This window comes from Egretta garzetta, unplaced genomic scaffold (genome assembly GCF_000687185.1).
Source record: "Egretta garzetta isolate BGI_Z169 unplaced genomic scaffold, ASM68718v1 scaffold53, whole genome shotgun sequence".
NCBI lineage: Eukaryota > Metazoa > Chordata > Aves > Pelecaniformes > Ardeidae > Egretta > Egretta garzetta.
In genome coordinates, this window is record NW_009259312.1 from 2,566,641 (window position 1) to 2,583,467 (window position 16,827).

The window sequence follows — 16,827 nt, forward strand, 5'->3', positions numbered from 1 at the left end:
GCAGGAATCACAGATGCTTCCTGAGCAATAGGTCCAACTTTACCTGCCAACAACAAGATATCCATCACTCATCAGAAGGCTAGAGACTCAAAAATTCAATTTCTGCCAATAGTATTTCCTTCTCTCTAAAGCAATTTTTTTACAGCCCAGAATGTTTGTGACTCAAAAATCAGTCAGAGGAATTGTTAAACTGGGTATCGCCAGCACTATCTGGTACAGCTACAACAATAGCGAGGACTAGCTATTGCAATGGAAAAATTGATACTAAGCTGTTAGTAAATAATCTGACCATAAAAGAATTTTCTCCTCAGTCCCAACAGCAAGTGTCTAAGCCCTGATAAATGAAGTAGTTCTTCAAAATTCTTCAAGCATGTGGAGACTGTGTATTTTTATAATTCATATTCTTGGCTAAAACATTTCTTAATCTTTTCAAACTCAACTACACGGCAAGGAGTTCCACAGGCTTACTCTGCTCTGTGAGTGCAAGAAAATCTAGGACTAAGACTCCTGAGTATGCAGGAAAATGGAAACAAAGTATCTGCAGGGCAAGGATCACCCCAGGATTGTTGTGGGGTTAAAAGTAACTGGTACATGTTTTTCAACACTGAGAAGTTAAAGATTTTTTTTCAGTCTTCACCACCAGCACAAATATTGCTCCAGCAATATTATCAAATACTAGGTAAGGATCAAACCAGTGCTTTATGTTCTTGGACTTGTAAGCCAAGAAGGTGGGATGCTGGTGGGGCTGGGTGTTCCTCTTCATGCAGCCTAACACAAGCCTGTCATCCTTACAAAGGATGGAGGAATACAGGTAACATTCCTTGTATGGCTTTGAGTAACTATTTAGAAAGGGCCTCCTCCATCCATCTTGTTTGAAAATTTTCAAGATTAACGTCTTCAGACCAACAGCCTGGAATGCGGCTTCACAGAATGTAGCTCTGTGCAGATGCAGCTCTCATTTGTCGAGACATGGTTCACAAGTCTTTGCATGTCATGCTCTCTCCATCCATTTCAACCCAGGCAGTACTTCATTTCTGTGTATAAGTCAAACTGAGAAAATTCAAACTTTTTCTCATGCTTGATTAGTCTGTGCATGGCATGTGGCAGGCATGATGAGGCTGCTGTGCTCCAGCACAAGAACAGAGGCCACATGGGGACTTAAGCCATGTTAAGTACAAAAAGCTTGATCTTGCTGGCACTGAAATCAACGGAAAACATTCATAAGCTCCATCAGTCACAGTCCTGAGCAAAGCCAGTTTCCTATCTCCATTCAGGAGGTCTCTGGTCTTCTAAAAATCCTGGTTCATTGGTAGTTCTTGCAGGAGGCAAGCTATACTTCGGAATACCGGAGGAAGTATACTATCCATTAAAAACAGGCTGCAGCTCTGCTTACGCTGCAATTTTTTCAGAAGTATCTAGAGGTGACATAGGAATTTAAGTGTTACTGAAATTTTGAATTTGGAAATTTTCACATTTTGGGAGACTTCCTTCTTTGTAATAAGCAAAAGTGAGTCTAAATCCCTTTGCCTGCTCACAACAGCGCAAGACGAAACAAAACCCAAAAAAGGTTGCTCATGCCTATTTGATGGAAGATGGGCTTTGGGACAAACCTCAACATGCTTAGGATGAAGTGGGAGAGTGAAGAGGCAAGCTAAGTGTCTGTTGACAGCCGGCTGAATATGAGCCAGCAGTGCGCCCAGGTGGCCAAGAGGGCCAATGGCATCCTGGCTTGTAGCAGGAATAGTGTGGCCAGCAGGAGCAGGGCAGTGATCGTGCCCCTGTACTCGGCACTGGTGAGGCTGCCCCTCAAATGCTGTGCTGTTTTGGGCCCCTCACTCCAAGAAGGACATTGAGGGGCTGGAGCGTGTCCAGAGAAGGACTACAAAGCTGGTGAGGAGTCTGGAGCCCAAGGCTGATGGGGAGCAGCTGAGGGACGTGGGGGTGTTCAGCCTGGAGAAGAGGAGGCTGAGGGGAGCCCTTATTGCTCCCTACAACTGCCTGAAAAAAAGGCATTTAAAAGCTGGGCAGAGGAGGTGCTTAGGGACATGGTTTAGTGGTGGAGTTGGCAGTGTTAGGTTAACGGTTGGACTTAATCTTAAAGGTCTTTTCCAACCTAAATGATTCTATTATTCTAACTAATCTTCCCTTGGTTAGGACATGGGCTACCACGCAGCAGTAACAAAACAGTCACACTCAGTTAAGTAAGGATCTGATTTCTTGGAATTCTCTTCCAAACTTAGCTGACCTTGAGCTGTCCTGGTTCTTGTTGTGTGCAGGATGCACGCATTGCACAGAAAACCTCAACCATCCATCCAGAACAATGCTAACAGTTAACATAAGCCAAAAAGCATTAATAACTCCTCTGGATACTAAATATACATCCTTCCCACCACCAGCACCTTCAACTAAACAAATCACTGGCTGTGCTAATGGGAATGAAATCAGAGGAGAGTGTAGATTCAGTATTCCCAATTTCCTACTCACATGCTAACAGTGCTGAACATTTCCAAAACAATCAGGCATGGTTTTCTGAGGAGTAGAGTAGCGTTTTCCTTAAACATCAACACTGGTCAGAGCAATTTTGTGATATTCAAGGAGCGGAAGACTAGAATATGCCAATAAAGAGTATCCCTGGAGGGGAGGAAACAGTCATTGGATGTCAGGAAACTAGGCCAATTCTTGGGAAGAGGTGATGCAGAAAGACTTGTAATTCTGCTGCAAGGACCACAAGTAGTGTAAGTTCTAGTAAACGAGTAGAGGACTACTTTGTGGAGTTCTAATTTTGACTGAAATCTACTGGGCTTCCGAGGTTTAGATGATTCAACATATAGAAATCCAGTCTGTTTGTACCAGCCTTTCAAAGGAAGACTTAATCTGAGCAAAAAATCTTGGCCTGTTTACTTTTCATCTCTCACTTTGCACCTAAAACCGTAAGATGAAGCTGGCCTGTAACAGAATCCTTCTTAAAAACTGTTGTATTTTAATAACACACACACAGGCTGGCAACTGACACCAGAGCCTCTGTGCTGGTGCACACCCTCAGCTGGTCAGAGAAAGCTTATTTTGGAGGACCAGTAGATTCAAAAATGGATAATAGCTCTATAAACAACTACTACAGGGAGCAGGCACAGAGGTACCCCCTAATATCTCTAATACAACAATTCTGGATGCTGGTGGATTGTAAGGGGAAAGCGGCCAGGTACACGCACTCTCTCTAGAACAGCATCTCTTACTGACAGTGTCAGCAGCAGGAACCTGGAACAGAAAAGCCACTGCTCTGACACAGTGGGGCATTTCTTATCTTCTTAGGCAGCATCTGAAATCAATAGCTTTCAGCCAGCACAATACGCTTTCACAGCTGAAGAACTGGCTTATCTATATCTAGCTGGAGCATGTCCCTGAGGTTTGGCACCACACTGAGTAAGCAGGGAGGGATAAGCTGCAGCCCAGCAGTAGCCTGGGAAGAGGTATGTGAGTCACGATGCCTGAGTCACACTCCTCCCCAGCATCTTTCTTATAGAGAATCACAGCTAACAGGGCAGGAGAGGGGCCATCGAGCCTCTGCGTTCACCTGAGGGTGGAACTGACTCTACCTAAATTATTCTTAGATACATGTTTATCTATTAAACACATCCAGCAATGGAAACTGCACACGCTCTGTAAGCAACCTCTGCTATTCCGCACTTCACCACTCTTATTGTTAGAAAGTATTTTCTAATGTCTAAGCTAAACCTCCCCTGCTGCATTTTAAGCTCACACAGGGCATAAAGTCTTGTCCTCTGCAGCAAATTAAGTTGTCTTCTCTAGACTAAACAACTCCACTCCCATCAGTATTTCCTGGCTGACTGAAGATCTAGAAGACCTGACCTTTTTTGCTGCTCCCTTCTGGACACTCTCCAACCTCAACTGCTATTCTGTAGCGCTGGCCTTTGCCAGTAATAAATCACCATACTGTTTATATGCCATTCCATGAACTGGCAGTGGAGGTAAAACTTCCTCACTTGCTTTCTATGCTGAGTGAGCAAGCCAATACGTTGACTTATACGCAAACTATAGTCTGAACGGGCCTTACATAAAGTGTGCTAGTTATCAAAAAGGTTGCTATCTCCCCCTGTTACCTGCCACACACACTGCTTACTGGTGTAAACTGTAGCCACTATGTAAAGATGTAAAGAAAAAGAATACCTGCTGCAGCAGACACACTGGTCTTCATTTGCATTTTCTTGTCCTGAGAACTCAAGCTGGAAGACGTGTTCCTCTTCAGTATGTTCTCACTAGCACAAATCTCTTGCTACAAAAGGAGGAGAGAAGAAAAGAATGCAACTAAGAAACGCACTAGCCACTGTCACTCATAAAGCTTGCCCAGACAACATCTCTAAACCTGGCTGTGGAAATGCAGCAAAAGCCAAAGATGGTTGAGGGCATCCTGTGGGAGGGAGGGAGACAGACAGAAGGCAAGAAAGAAGACAGCTGCTACAAATACAGGGTTACTTCACATATAGGTAAGTTATCCTTTCTCTCTCTTATGGATGGGGAATTGAAGAACTTGCCAAACTGCACAAGTAACTTGTGCAAGAGTCAGCAGAAAAGCCAAACTTTCAGTACGCAGTCTCCAGGGCAGAGCAGTGAATGCGGTCTAATAGTAAAGAAGTTAGTGCAACTCAAAGCAGCTCTTGGGCTACGTAAATACATTCTGGGCAACAGGAAAGCTCTGAAAAGGTTCAGGTTTGAGTAGTGCAAAGGAACATATAAGAGGATCCAGCTCTGAAACGAATCACTGTGACAGTAAAGGCACACATGTGTTTGCTCACTTGCATCAGTTGTCTGTCTCAATACATTTTAGAGGCCAGCCCTGAAAATCTCCCTTTGAGTAGTGCTCACAACGTGCCTCCCATGAAGATGATATTGAACAGTTTGCAAAAGTACCCAAGCAATCTGGTGCAGGATTCACACTCATGCAACATTATGTGGTACTCTACCTCCTCTTGATCCACTTTGGTCAAAGCTTTGTCTTCAGCTTTATGTTCTTTGGCAAGAGGGTGGTCCTGGAAACACTTTTGTTTTAGTTTTGCCATGGAGATCCAAGCTGGTTCAGAGCAAGCAGTTTCCAAATGTCGTGAGGAGACTTTTTCTACGAAAGAAGCATTTTTGAAGTAAAGAAGAAGGATTTAGGTCAAGTCAGTCTCGCTGTGGTTTAAATCCTTCAGCATCTGTAATACCATTTGAACACTGTGGAGATAAAATTACCTTCCCCGATGATTTTGTCCTTGGCAATAACTGTTTTTCTGTTTATTCTGGAGTTTTTGACCTGACTCTGCTTCCGTTTAAGTCAATGGCAGAACTCCCACTGAGATCATTGTGAACCGGATTTTGCCTTTGAAACAACATCCTCACATTGCAGATTAAATGAGTATGATAACCATTATTTTTTCATGTAGGCAGTAAAATACAGGTTGCCTTTTCACTTTTTAAATATTTTAAATTAAGTGATTGTAGAAAAAATAGAAAAAATATTCACATCTAATGCAACTCCTAGTCAAGGTTTGAGCTGCTGCAGTATGGAAAATTAACTACAAAACAGCAGCAAGTTTTCAAAAGCCATGTTAAAACTCCCAACTATGTGCACATGTAGGTCATACCAGAAATGCTTCAGAGGCCCTTAAGCTATTACTCTGTTGTTATTCTTGCTGGAACACACCTCTCATTAAGATAAGCCAAGAATTCTCTTGACTGGCCAAATCATCAAGCCAATTAAACCATGGTGCTGATGAACTCAAGGCTGAATTTGGCCCTCGTCAAGAGGATTTTTATCTCTTGTTTGCCACTCTGCCAAGGTTCTTATATTGTTTTATACAATGTTTAGATAAAAATACAGCATAAATACCTGAAAGTTTGTGACCATTTTGCTGCTTGAGAGAATTTTTGTCTTCTAAGACATCTGTTTTTTTAACAAATGATTTTGTGCTGACAGGAAGGCCCGGAGGTGGCTTCCCAGTGCCCACTGATTTCTGATCCTCCTTGACTGAGGCAGAAGAAGGAGTGGGAACAGCTGAGGGGATCAGCTTTGGAGACTCAGCACGGCTTTCATTCTGGTATTTTAGTAAAGAAGATGTTCTCCTTAGTCTGATCCCAAACGGGTTTTCAACATTTTGTGCTTCATAGTCAGCCCACTCCATAGAAGAATTCAAATACAAATCACTGTCCTTACAATCTCGATCAAATCTATCCGAGTTGGTTTTTGCCAATTCCTGGGTGACTGCATCAAAACGTGTGTGTTCTTTTGTCATTCCTTCAAACAACTCTGGTCTTATAGGCGATGTTGGGGAACTTCTGGTATAGGAATCTTCCTTTGAATTTGAACCTCCTGAGAGAGATCTTTGCCATGCTGGTGCAATGGTAAATCTGACTGGTTTAGCAGAAGCAGTCTTCAGTGGACTTTTTACGTTTTCATCTGAAGATCGACTGTCTTCCACTGTTTTTCTGTGGGAAGCTGTACTACTTATCTGGTACTCCTTACTGTCATTATCAGAAGAGATATTACTCTTCAAGCCAGCCAAACTTGAAGAGGCTAGACATCCAATGGAAAGTTTTTCAGAAATGTATGATGTGTTGGCCTGCTGACTGCCCTTATTACCCTTTGAAACAGAAACAGTTTCTCCTTTAAAACACACTTCCAATTTACTGGGAGTTAGCATGCAACCTGCTTCTGAGACAGATGCAGCAGCGTCTGTTTTTTCTTCTGCATTGCCTTTGGATGACTGAAATTCCATTATTTCACAAGTTTCTTTGTTATTTCTTGTTACTGAACTGTTTTCAGGCTTCAAAACAGCCACACTCTTGATGTCAGAAGAAGACTCTGAATCAGCTACTGCAACCTGTGAAGTGCTTGGTGCAGTATCCGAGACAGCATGGTTGGAATGATTCTCAGTAATACTCAAGCAGGCTTCTACTTTGCCAATAAACAGTGGATCCCCCTTTTCCTGGTCGTTGATGTTTGGGTCCACAGAATTTATTGAGGAACTTTGTGCAACATCTGCCAATATATCTATGCCCTCTGTTTCCACACTGTTGCTAAACAAGTCAGCTGCTAGTATGTCTGGAAAAACAACAGCTTCTCCTTCCATTTGTTGCAATTTTGGAAATGCAGATACTACAGTGTTGTTATTTTGCTGATGTAATTTCAATTCATCGGCAGACTCATCTGAACAGTAGGACACTTTTGCACTGTGGTGTTCCTCCGGGTTCACTGGAGAAGGCTCAGCTCTCAGAAGGGGTGCAGCTGCTTTACAGTGATGCTCCACATCTAGAAGGCGTGAATCCTCTTGCAGCAAAGCACAAGAGTCTTCTGCCACAAGTGTGGAATCACGAGAGTCATGGGAAGCATCAGTGGGACTTTTTACACCTGGTGTCTCATTAGAACAACTTCCCTTTGCACAATGTCCCACCTGGGCTGATAATTCTGTACGAAACATAGGTGAAGAGTGAGTACTTAAAGGTTACAATTCAAGTACCGTCTGTATCAGTAACTCATTCCAGACAGTGCCGTCATTTAGCATGAGTTGGCCACTGTTGTCTGATAAATAAGGCTGTTAAAAGCATATTTAGAAATGGGCTGTCCAAAAGTGTATTTAGAAACAGGCTGTCCAAGTGAGGAGACTAATAAAGTTTTTAGTTTGAGCATACCTCATCCCAGGAATGACTGCAAGTTGTTGCTGCTGCTTAAGGTGTACCAAATCAGTTGTTGTTTCTGTGCATACCCCTACTTGTAAGACTACTGGCCAGATTTCCCTAGATATTTCTTCACGTGTATGCCTAGAAAGGCTGTCTAGAATGACCTGGAGGATCTTCTGTATTTAAGCAGAATATCTCAGCACCAGGTTGGATGGGGGTCTGAGCAACCAGATCTAGTTAAAGGTGTCCCTGCTCACTGCAGGGGGGTTGGACTAGATGACCTCTAAAGATCCCTTCCAACCCAAAACATTCTATGATTCTATAACATATAATACCGACGTTAAGGTTTTTCCGAGTTTCAGGGAGCTCTGATCCCCAGTGAATGAGATCTAGCCAACTGTGTAGCACAGGTGCTTTTGGACATGGTACTTTCACTTCATGTATTTTTTTTAATGCTGCCCTCAAGGTTCGCCATTTCAGCACCACTGTGTTGAGTGGAGCATGTGGCTTTTTCCGTCATAACACTTTAGCAGCCAGGATTGGTTTTATGATATAAAACCAAAAGATGCCTAGTTTGAAAGGACTTACAATTCAAATAGGTCCCATCAGCCTTATGTAGAAGAGTTCAAGCACCCAAAGTAGCAACACGTAAGTCTGCATTACCTTCCCAATCACTTTTATGCTGGTCACTCTCAAGCAATTCTATTGAATTTCCTTTCTTTTCAGGAGTTGCAGGATGACATGCTTCGCTTTCCAGCTGTTCCACCTAATGAGGTACAGTGAGATGTTTTAGTTAAAGAATCATGCACAAAAGTTGTATTTTGTACACACACACATTTATGAATACTCAAAACAGACACAAAATCCCCATCCTGTAATTTACCAACACTGTGGGTAATGTACTATTCCAATTAAGAACCTAGAAATCATTTGTGTTTAAAATGTCAAAGGCAGCCCATTCATCTCTCTTGAATCTGAAACATTCTGGGATTGACATATTCTGAGTGAACGAGTATGGTTTTAAGACATCGCCCAAGCTACCCAGTGGCATAGAACAGATGAAGCCAGAGACATTATCATCACTTCTGGTATCTGATTGACACTCCACAATTAGCTTTTATCCTTCAGCACTGTAGTCGTACCAGCTGCAGTACAAAGAATATCCAGCAAAGATGCTGTAGGGCTCAAGTTTCCAAGAAAAGATCATTGTGTATTACACTCATCCTGAATTTCTCCTACCCCCTTCCCCTTTCTCAGGGCAGGGCACTTCTAACTTCAGGACAGATTTTCATGCATGACTCTCTTACGGAGAGGGGAACATGCAGTACAGAACCGTTACTTCTTATTTCTGTCACACTCCAGCTCAACAACCTTTTCTATCTGGTGAATTTTGTCTTCACAATGTGTTTCCTAGAAGCCAGGATGAGAAGCATCTCATCGTAATTTCCCACATGTAGAGCCACATTCCTTCCCAAAGTCCTTCAGTCTTTCCTTTCACATCCAAAGAATTAAGTTAAAGCTAATCTGAAATTGTAGAAATAGACTTAGGCTTCTTTTAAAAAGAAAACTAGCTTTTCAAACAAGAGGAATGTTTTTACAAATTAAGTGTAACTTGCAACTTCCTTGGTTAAATAATGAAAAACTAAAGTTGCACTTTTCTTCAGCATCCATGATACTGAAGTCTTCTGAGTATTTTTTGTTGGGTTGGTGGGTGGAAAATAGATGGTTTCCCTTCTTCCAATGGAAGAACAGAAAAAGTAAAGGAATGTGGATGGGAAAGAAAAAAAAATGAAAAAATGTTTAAAATAATAATTAAAAATTTACATCCGTTTCCTTCTGCATAGTGATTCTTTTCCAGAAAACCCTTACCTGGGGGGTTTGCTGATTCTTGTTGGTAAAGCCTTTCTGTTTCCGTGGGTTTATGGCAATTCTGTGCCTGGCTGCTGAAGTGTCCAGGCAGCTGAGGGGACTGGCAGGGACAGTGAAGTCAATGGGAAGGAAGCTGCTGCCTCGTGAGCCGGGGGCCCCCACTGTGGCAGAGGATGAAGGACTGATGGGCCTGGAGGAAGCTCCAGAAGGGATCTGTAAAACACAAACATGTTGCTATACATTTTGCTTGGCTTACCCACATCTCTGAAATAATTCCTTTGCTAGCTCATTCCATTTCAGAAGCCTGAAATGGCTGCCTTTTTGGACATAAATCCTCACTTTAAAATGCATGCCTAATGTAATGTCTGCACAGAGATTACTCAATTCTATTCTTTCAGCTGTATGCTACACAAAATTGAGAAATACCTGTCTCTCTTCCCAGAGCAAAGAGCCTCAGCTGTCCCCGTCCCAGTTCTTAACTGAAAAACCATTTGCAATATACGTATGCACCAGCAGGAGACACTGGTGCAGTTTTTATAGCTGCCTTTTCATTCCAATAATGTGACACATTGCAGGAATATGTTGTTAAAAAGCCACGAAAGTAGCATGGATACTTGCTCCTCGTTACCTCTATTTCTAAGAAATCTACCATAGCCACTTTGCTCTTTTAATATCCACTCTCCCAGAAAAATCAAATGCTTCTCTCCAACAAGTATCCCAGTACCATCTTCCAGACAGTAATGTGGATCTCACCCTGGAAGCAATGCTGCTCTGGAGAACTGAACAGCAGTAACCTTAGATTATGCTATCAAAAAAAAAAGGTTGGGGTTACAGAAATGTTTCTAGAGAAACCCATAAACATGCAGTTTGACTGGTTTTGTTACTGTTTTGAAATGTAGAACACGTTTTCTGGAACATTTGCGAAATTTCACAGATATGCCAAACAAACTTCATTCAGGGTAACATACCTGCTATTTTGGCTTTGGCCATAAAGCTAGGTGAAACACAGCCATTTAACTGTGCTTGGCATTCAGATTTTAGTTTTGTTTAAGCTTAGGATATAACACAGCATTTAAAATACGCATGCTTACAAAGTTTTAAAGATAATGAAAGCATCTTCCCATTTGATCTACAAACATTTGCTTTGTGTTTAAGGTAGCTAAAATTAATTTTCTTACTCTCCACTGAATTTTTTTAGTTCCTAGATCTGAAATAAACCATAACAGAATGTATTATTACAGATACAGATTCTTCTCATGAAAAATGTACACATTGTGAAAGAAAGAAAGAAGAACACAGATAGTAAATAAGCTAACTATTGTTATAATTCTACAAGATCCACAATAAGCTTGTAAGGATCACTAGAACTTACAAAAATAGTAACATTTTTAGTCATTTCTACATGCAAGCTCTTCTGCCTTTCAATTATAAAATTACAGTTGCGCTTATTTAATATAAAACCACCTGAAGCTAATATCTGAAGTGCTGCTGTACATAAATGGCGAATTTCCTACTCCACTGAGGATTCAGGGTATTTTTTTTCTCTGAGCACTGACTGACAGTTGGTATCTTCTCTCACAGACAGTGGAGCATACACAGGATTTCCACACCAGTGTTTAAGTGTAAGATAAATCTGGTGTTTGTTGGTTATTGCACAGTTACAGGAGCCTGCACAAGGAGAACGCTGCAGCCAGAAGGCCCATTTCCTAAAGAGTGTTTGTGCCAAAGCACTGTTCTCAGCCCCACAAGCTGAGACCCTGTTTTCCTTTTAATCAGTCTGGGTGGAAGGTGCCAAGAAGGAAGTTAGATTTCTGTAAAGGCTATCTGGCAAAGCCAGGGTGATGCTGTGAAGTCACTTGCTGCTTGCTTTGAGAGATAGCCTCACATTTAGTTTTAGATTAGTCAGAAAGTGGGTATTTATAAATGTGGAAGGCACAGAGAAGTTACATGGGTGATGCATCAGGGTTTCACACAGAGGTGACAGCCAGCATGAAGCTCTTTGAAAACCCAGTGAAGCAGCACAGGGCAAAGAAATGAAGTAACTATCACCTGCAGCAAGATCAATACAATAGTAAAATGTAAACCACTACATTGCATCTAACTCCAGCTTGCTTAGGATCAAATCCTCTATTTCCTTTAATAAATATACAGCATTGTTAAATGGAATAACTGGTGTAGATTTCTTGGTGCTTTTTGCAATTTTCCTCACCTTTGGGATGAGGTTATTCAGTTTAACAACTTGTGTTCTGCTAGCTCAAATCCTGGTACTACATAAATAGTTTCAGAAGCTAATGAAAAAAAATAGGATTATTTAGGAAAAGGTTTTTAATTTTAGATAAACATATTGGCAAGATTTCTGCTAAGCCAAACTGCTGACTAAGAAAAATATTTGGGTAAAGGAACATACATGGTACAGTAGAGTAACTAGCCAGATTCCCAGTGAGTTAGGGAGAAAAAGAAAGAGCCTTTTTAAGTGGGGAATTCTGTGCAATAGAGAAGAGAGAAAAAAAATTCTCTTGTCCCTGTCTTTCTTTCTCATAGGAGATGGGGTTGTAAGACTGGAAGAACTCAAAGACTTCAGAACTGGACAGAAAAAGGCTTTTTGCACTGTAAGATAAAAACAGCATGCAGGCTTACAAAATGGAGCTTTTTAGTCAAAATATAAAACAGGAGACGAGTTAATAAAATGTACATTGAAGTAATGACAAAATATATATGAGAAGTTATTAAAAATAATTACAATTAAAGTTACCTAGATCACTTGGGCCTCTAGAGTTGTGTGACTAGTAGCCTACTACAAGGGGGAGACATTGCTTTCTCTTTCTATCCCTAAAGCAAAAGATCTAGGAATGACTGAGCAGGACAGTGCCTGATCTCAACCATGGACAGGAAAGTTGAGCTGGTCTTCACAAAGGTTGCTCTCTCCCTTTGAGAAGGCTGGCCAAAGAGGAAATGAAAGGAAAAGCTTCCTGGGCAGTGGGGCTGTCCCTCAAGGTATACTGTTGTTCAAGAAGGAATCTTCTAGGTACCCTGTTAACCTCCTTCTGTCTCACTGGCTACTCTCAGTTTCACAAAGAGTTAAACTGTGTTCTCTCTGGTGAGCTTCTCAAACAGGGATTCTGTATGGAGGACTGCAAAGCTTGGGCCAAAATGGCCCGTAGCTGTTCTAGACCCATAAATATTCCCCTTCTCAGCTAAATGGCAGATTATTTTGCTTATACAATTGCAAGGGCTATCCCATGAATCGAATCAGCCCTGTTGGACTGATGGCTGCCTTTGTCACTGACATTTGAAGACCCCATTGGCATAACTGTGGTCTGACTGGTCTTTCAGACATTGTATTTATTAATGCTGGAGAAAGGCTACATAAGCAGACCTTGCAGGCCTGCCTTGAAAGCATGAGATGGGCAGGAACTCAACTCAGCTTCAAGCAGCAGGGACAGTCAAGGTGAAGGTCCTCTAGGCTCCTCTCCAAAAAACATGACGTCTGTAACTTTTTCCAAGCTGGTCAAGGAATAGACTGTGTTGGTCTGACAGCAGAACCTGATGATGATGATGGTCACTTACCACCCAAAGAAAACTGCAAATGAACACAGACCTTTTCCTGTGGAATACCTGACATCAGAAAGGTCTGATCCTGCAATTATTTCCTGTGATAAGAGAGATGCAGGACATTGCTCACAAGCCACTGCTGACGGGCAGATGTTATTAAGCTATTACTGCTGTTGGGTATTGGGGCCCTGGGGCATGGAAGAAGAATTGAAGTGCTTTGCTTTGCCCAATTTTCTGTTCTGTAACTTTACAGATTCATACTGTGTCACAGAGCTGAGTATGCTGTTCACACAAACCACTTACCAGTAGATTTCTGCCTCTCTTTATTTGTTTCTTATTCAAAACTCTGAGATAGGTACATTTTCAGTATCATTTGCACCACTCTGTACTGTTCATTAATTGTAATTGCATACATTGTACCCAGAATAGATTAAAATAAAAAGATCATTGTACTGGCTCCATACAGGTACCACACATGCTGTCTCAGGAAAGTTTATTAGCAGGAAAAGTAGCTATTTACCTGTTCATCTTCACTGTCTGTCCCGCCTAAACTCAAAGAGCTATGACGCTGAACAGGGTTGGAGGACTGTGGGATAAAATAAGGAAGAGGGTAAGTCAAGGGAAGTATCACACTGAATTATCTGGGACTGGATATCCAGTGCTAATTATGAGAAAACACAAGAGGAAAGATAAGGGAAGGGTCGCTGAGTCCCCACCTCAGTGAGTAGGTTTCATCAGTTCATTGGGGATCAAACATAAAGTAGGGGAGCTTTATCCTGCTATAAGTTGAAGGTTGACCACATGAGGCAATACCTTTTATAAAGTTTTTTTTGCTTATTGTTTTAATATCTTCAAATTCACAAATGCTCACATGCTCACTCAAGTCCAAAATCATGCTGCTGTGAGAAGGCAATTCCTAATAAAGAAGATAACCCAAACCCCCTCTGAGTCCCACCAGGATCTGTTCTCCTCAGACTCATGATTGTTGCTTTCCTGTCAATTCAACTAATATTACCCTGTTTTTGAGCTACTTCATTCCAAAATCAGTAACTGTTTAAGATTCTCTTGCAGTCTTCATTATTTTTGTTTTCCTCACTAGCTTTAAAACGCCCCAAACCCCTTCCCCTTCTACAGGTGCAGGAAACTGCCAATCTCTCTCCAACTCTTTGCAGCTGGATGACATGGGAAGTTGATTTGTGCAGTGTGAGTATCTCAGCCTGTTCTCAGACTAGAAGTGGAACAGTCACAGTAACACAATGCTCACCCATGAATAATTCACTTTTTATGCTTTCTGCCATACAGACCTGCCAGGAGAGACTGCCTTGCCCAAAGGCACTGACAGCTGAGTCACAACTGCTCCAGCACTCCTCTACATAAAAGCATCGAAAATTGTACTTAGAAGGGATATTTGTAAGGGCACTTCCTAGGTACCCCTCACAGTGACGAGTCCACAATCTACCTGGGTAATTTGTTCTAGTTCTGACTGATCTGTACCATTAGATTTTATCACAAGCAAGCAAAAAAGGTCTTCCCTTTCTCCAAGCAGATTTTATCTTTTCTGTACAGGTGGTCTCTAAAATGACATAATGATTTTACCTTGCTTGGTGAATCTGTCAGAACTTCATGAAGGGTTGAAATTTCAGGAGGGCTTCTAGGTAAACCATCGTCTTCAGAAACAGCACCTGCATCTTCCAGTTTCTTTCCAGTTATAACAAGAGGAGGTGATCCGAGTCTGATGTTTGGCTGCAACTGAAGCTGTGGTTGAAAAGAAATTCAGAATCTAGACGTTCAATGGCATTATTTATAGGGGACATTTTGGACACTTTTACCCCAGTTGCTCCCACCAGGTATGCAGAATCTCTTCATTAACAGAAATACTTGAAGAAACAGACCATTTACAGAAAATGGCCATTAATAAAATTTTATTTAGTTACATTCATTAAGGACCCATCATTAGAACTGACTTCAGTACAGAATTACAATCAAAATCAGTTTTATTCAGTAAGTTACCAAAGACAGAAATTTCACAATTCCAGAAAATTTACAGCATTTTAACTCACTTCAAAACTTTAAAAATTCTAGATTTAAGTATTCTTTGAATAATTACACATATCTGGATGTCCCAAATAGTCACAAAAAGTATTGTCAGTCAGCAGTTCCCAACCCCAGGTTTATGTGGTCAGGCTTCCTTCACAAAGCCCTTCCAAATATTGAGATCTTGTCACTACCTTCTCCTGCACAAGTAGCTAAGTCCCACTTCTTATACAAAGACAATTTAATTCAATTTCTGATCGTCCCTAATGAATTGCTTGTTAATTTTCCCCAGCATCACATCCTGGTCCTGTCTACAGCAAGAATGGTAACAGCAGCCAGGAACAACTTTGTTTGTAAAGGAGTATAGGGATTCTTTTCCAAGATTGCACAAAAGAATGCTCTGGCAGGCCCTGACCCTAGAAAAATAAAACAAGGTCTGCAACCTCACAAGCAGCCAGATGTTCCCTCAAACTAAAAAAGTTCAGATCTCAGGAAACACCATTACTAAAATTCTTGGCTTAAGTCTGTCGGCTATGTCAAAGCTGGAATAAAAACAAGGACTGAACAGAAACTTTGTCCTTCAACTAAAAACATATCAACTGAATTTTCCCAAGATAAATATGCAGACCTGTTTTTTCTGTTTCTTTGCTTATTAAACCAGATTGGGAAATTCTAGGCCTAATTCTGTGCTCTTCTGCAAGCTATGCATTCATTTATATCTCTGTAAAATAGATCTAAATAGTTGCCATTCTTATTCAGCGAGAGTCACTTGGAATTTAATTCCTATAGATCTAACAGCCACACAGGGTAGCACAATGTCACGCTTTAATCTACCAGTCCCTCCATTCAAACAGCTTTCTTGCCCTCTTACCCACAACAATCAAAGTATCACCAATACGATCTGCAAAAGCAGGACTGATGACAAACCGCACAAAGATTGTAATACATGGGCAAAACAAAACATACGACATACCTGTGCACTTGGGAAGGAAAATACAGAAAGTCAGTTTTGCTTTTCCCTCTTTTCACAACTTCCCATATTTGATTTATTAAATTTATTACATGCAGACGGCAAAGTGTAGTGGAGGAAACTCTGAATTTACAGTCTGTCTTCTACTGGTAGAAGTTAATTTACATCGCTAAGAAAGTAACAGCTTTTATTAGTGTTTGGCTTTTATTCTGATAAGAGTCAAGCTCACAGCAAAAGGCTGGTTTTTACGGCTGTAAGAACAGTGCTGGCAGTATTACGTTACCATGCAGGATGACAGATGGATGAAGAGAGGGCACAGCGGACTGGAGATAGCATGAAAAGAGCTTTTTATCCCCAACAAAGTTCTGTCATATATAAACATGCTTTCTCCTACTACTCCTATTGTTATATAAAAAATACCCTGAATTGAAGCTTAGCCTATTTTGCAGTCTTCGGGAGGAACAAGTCCCTCTGTGCATCTTTTATTACTTAACATGTGATGCAATTGTGTTTTGCAACATGAAGCTCACACTGAGCAAAGAAAGAATTTCAATGGCCTTTGGCTGCCTTATCAACAGTTTGTTTTCAGTCTCTGGAAAAATCTTAAACTTTTATCTCAGTGCTCTGAGCTGGGCAGTTATTTAAATGCAATTAATATAACCAACAGTTCATATGGGAGCTGTCAAGGAGGGTTCAGTATGTGCCTTGGAAGAAGGAAATGACCTAGCAGA

General features: G+C 41.2%; 1 protein-coding gene across 1 annotated transcript in view; it reads right to left on the reverse strand.

Annotated features, from left to right (window-relative positions):
- Positions 1-16,827, reverse strand: part of KIAA1210 (KIAA1210 ortholog) — a 47,089-nt gene that overhangs the window by 1,384 nt on the left and 28,878 nt on the right. Inside the window, exons 5-12 of the mRNA XM_035891959.1 lie at positions 14,689-14,847; positions 13,613-13,678; positions 9,541-9,753; positions 8,335-8,437; positions 5,885-7,459; positions 4,980-5,131; positions 4,186-4,291; positions 3-43 (exon numbers count right to left, since the gene is read on the reverse strand). Of these exons, the coding sequence (XP_035747852.1) occupies positions 3-43; positions 4,186-4,291; positions 4,980-5,131; positions 5,885-7,459; positions 8,335-8,437; positions 9,541-9,753; positions 13,613-13,678; positions 14,689-14,847 (2,415 nt within the window). The remainder of the gene's footprint in view (positions 1-2; positions 44-4,185; positions 4,292-4,979; positions 5,132-5,884; positions 7,460-8,334; positions 8,438-9,540; positions 9,754-13,612; positions 13,679-14,688; positions 14,848-16,827) is intronic.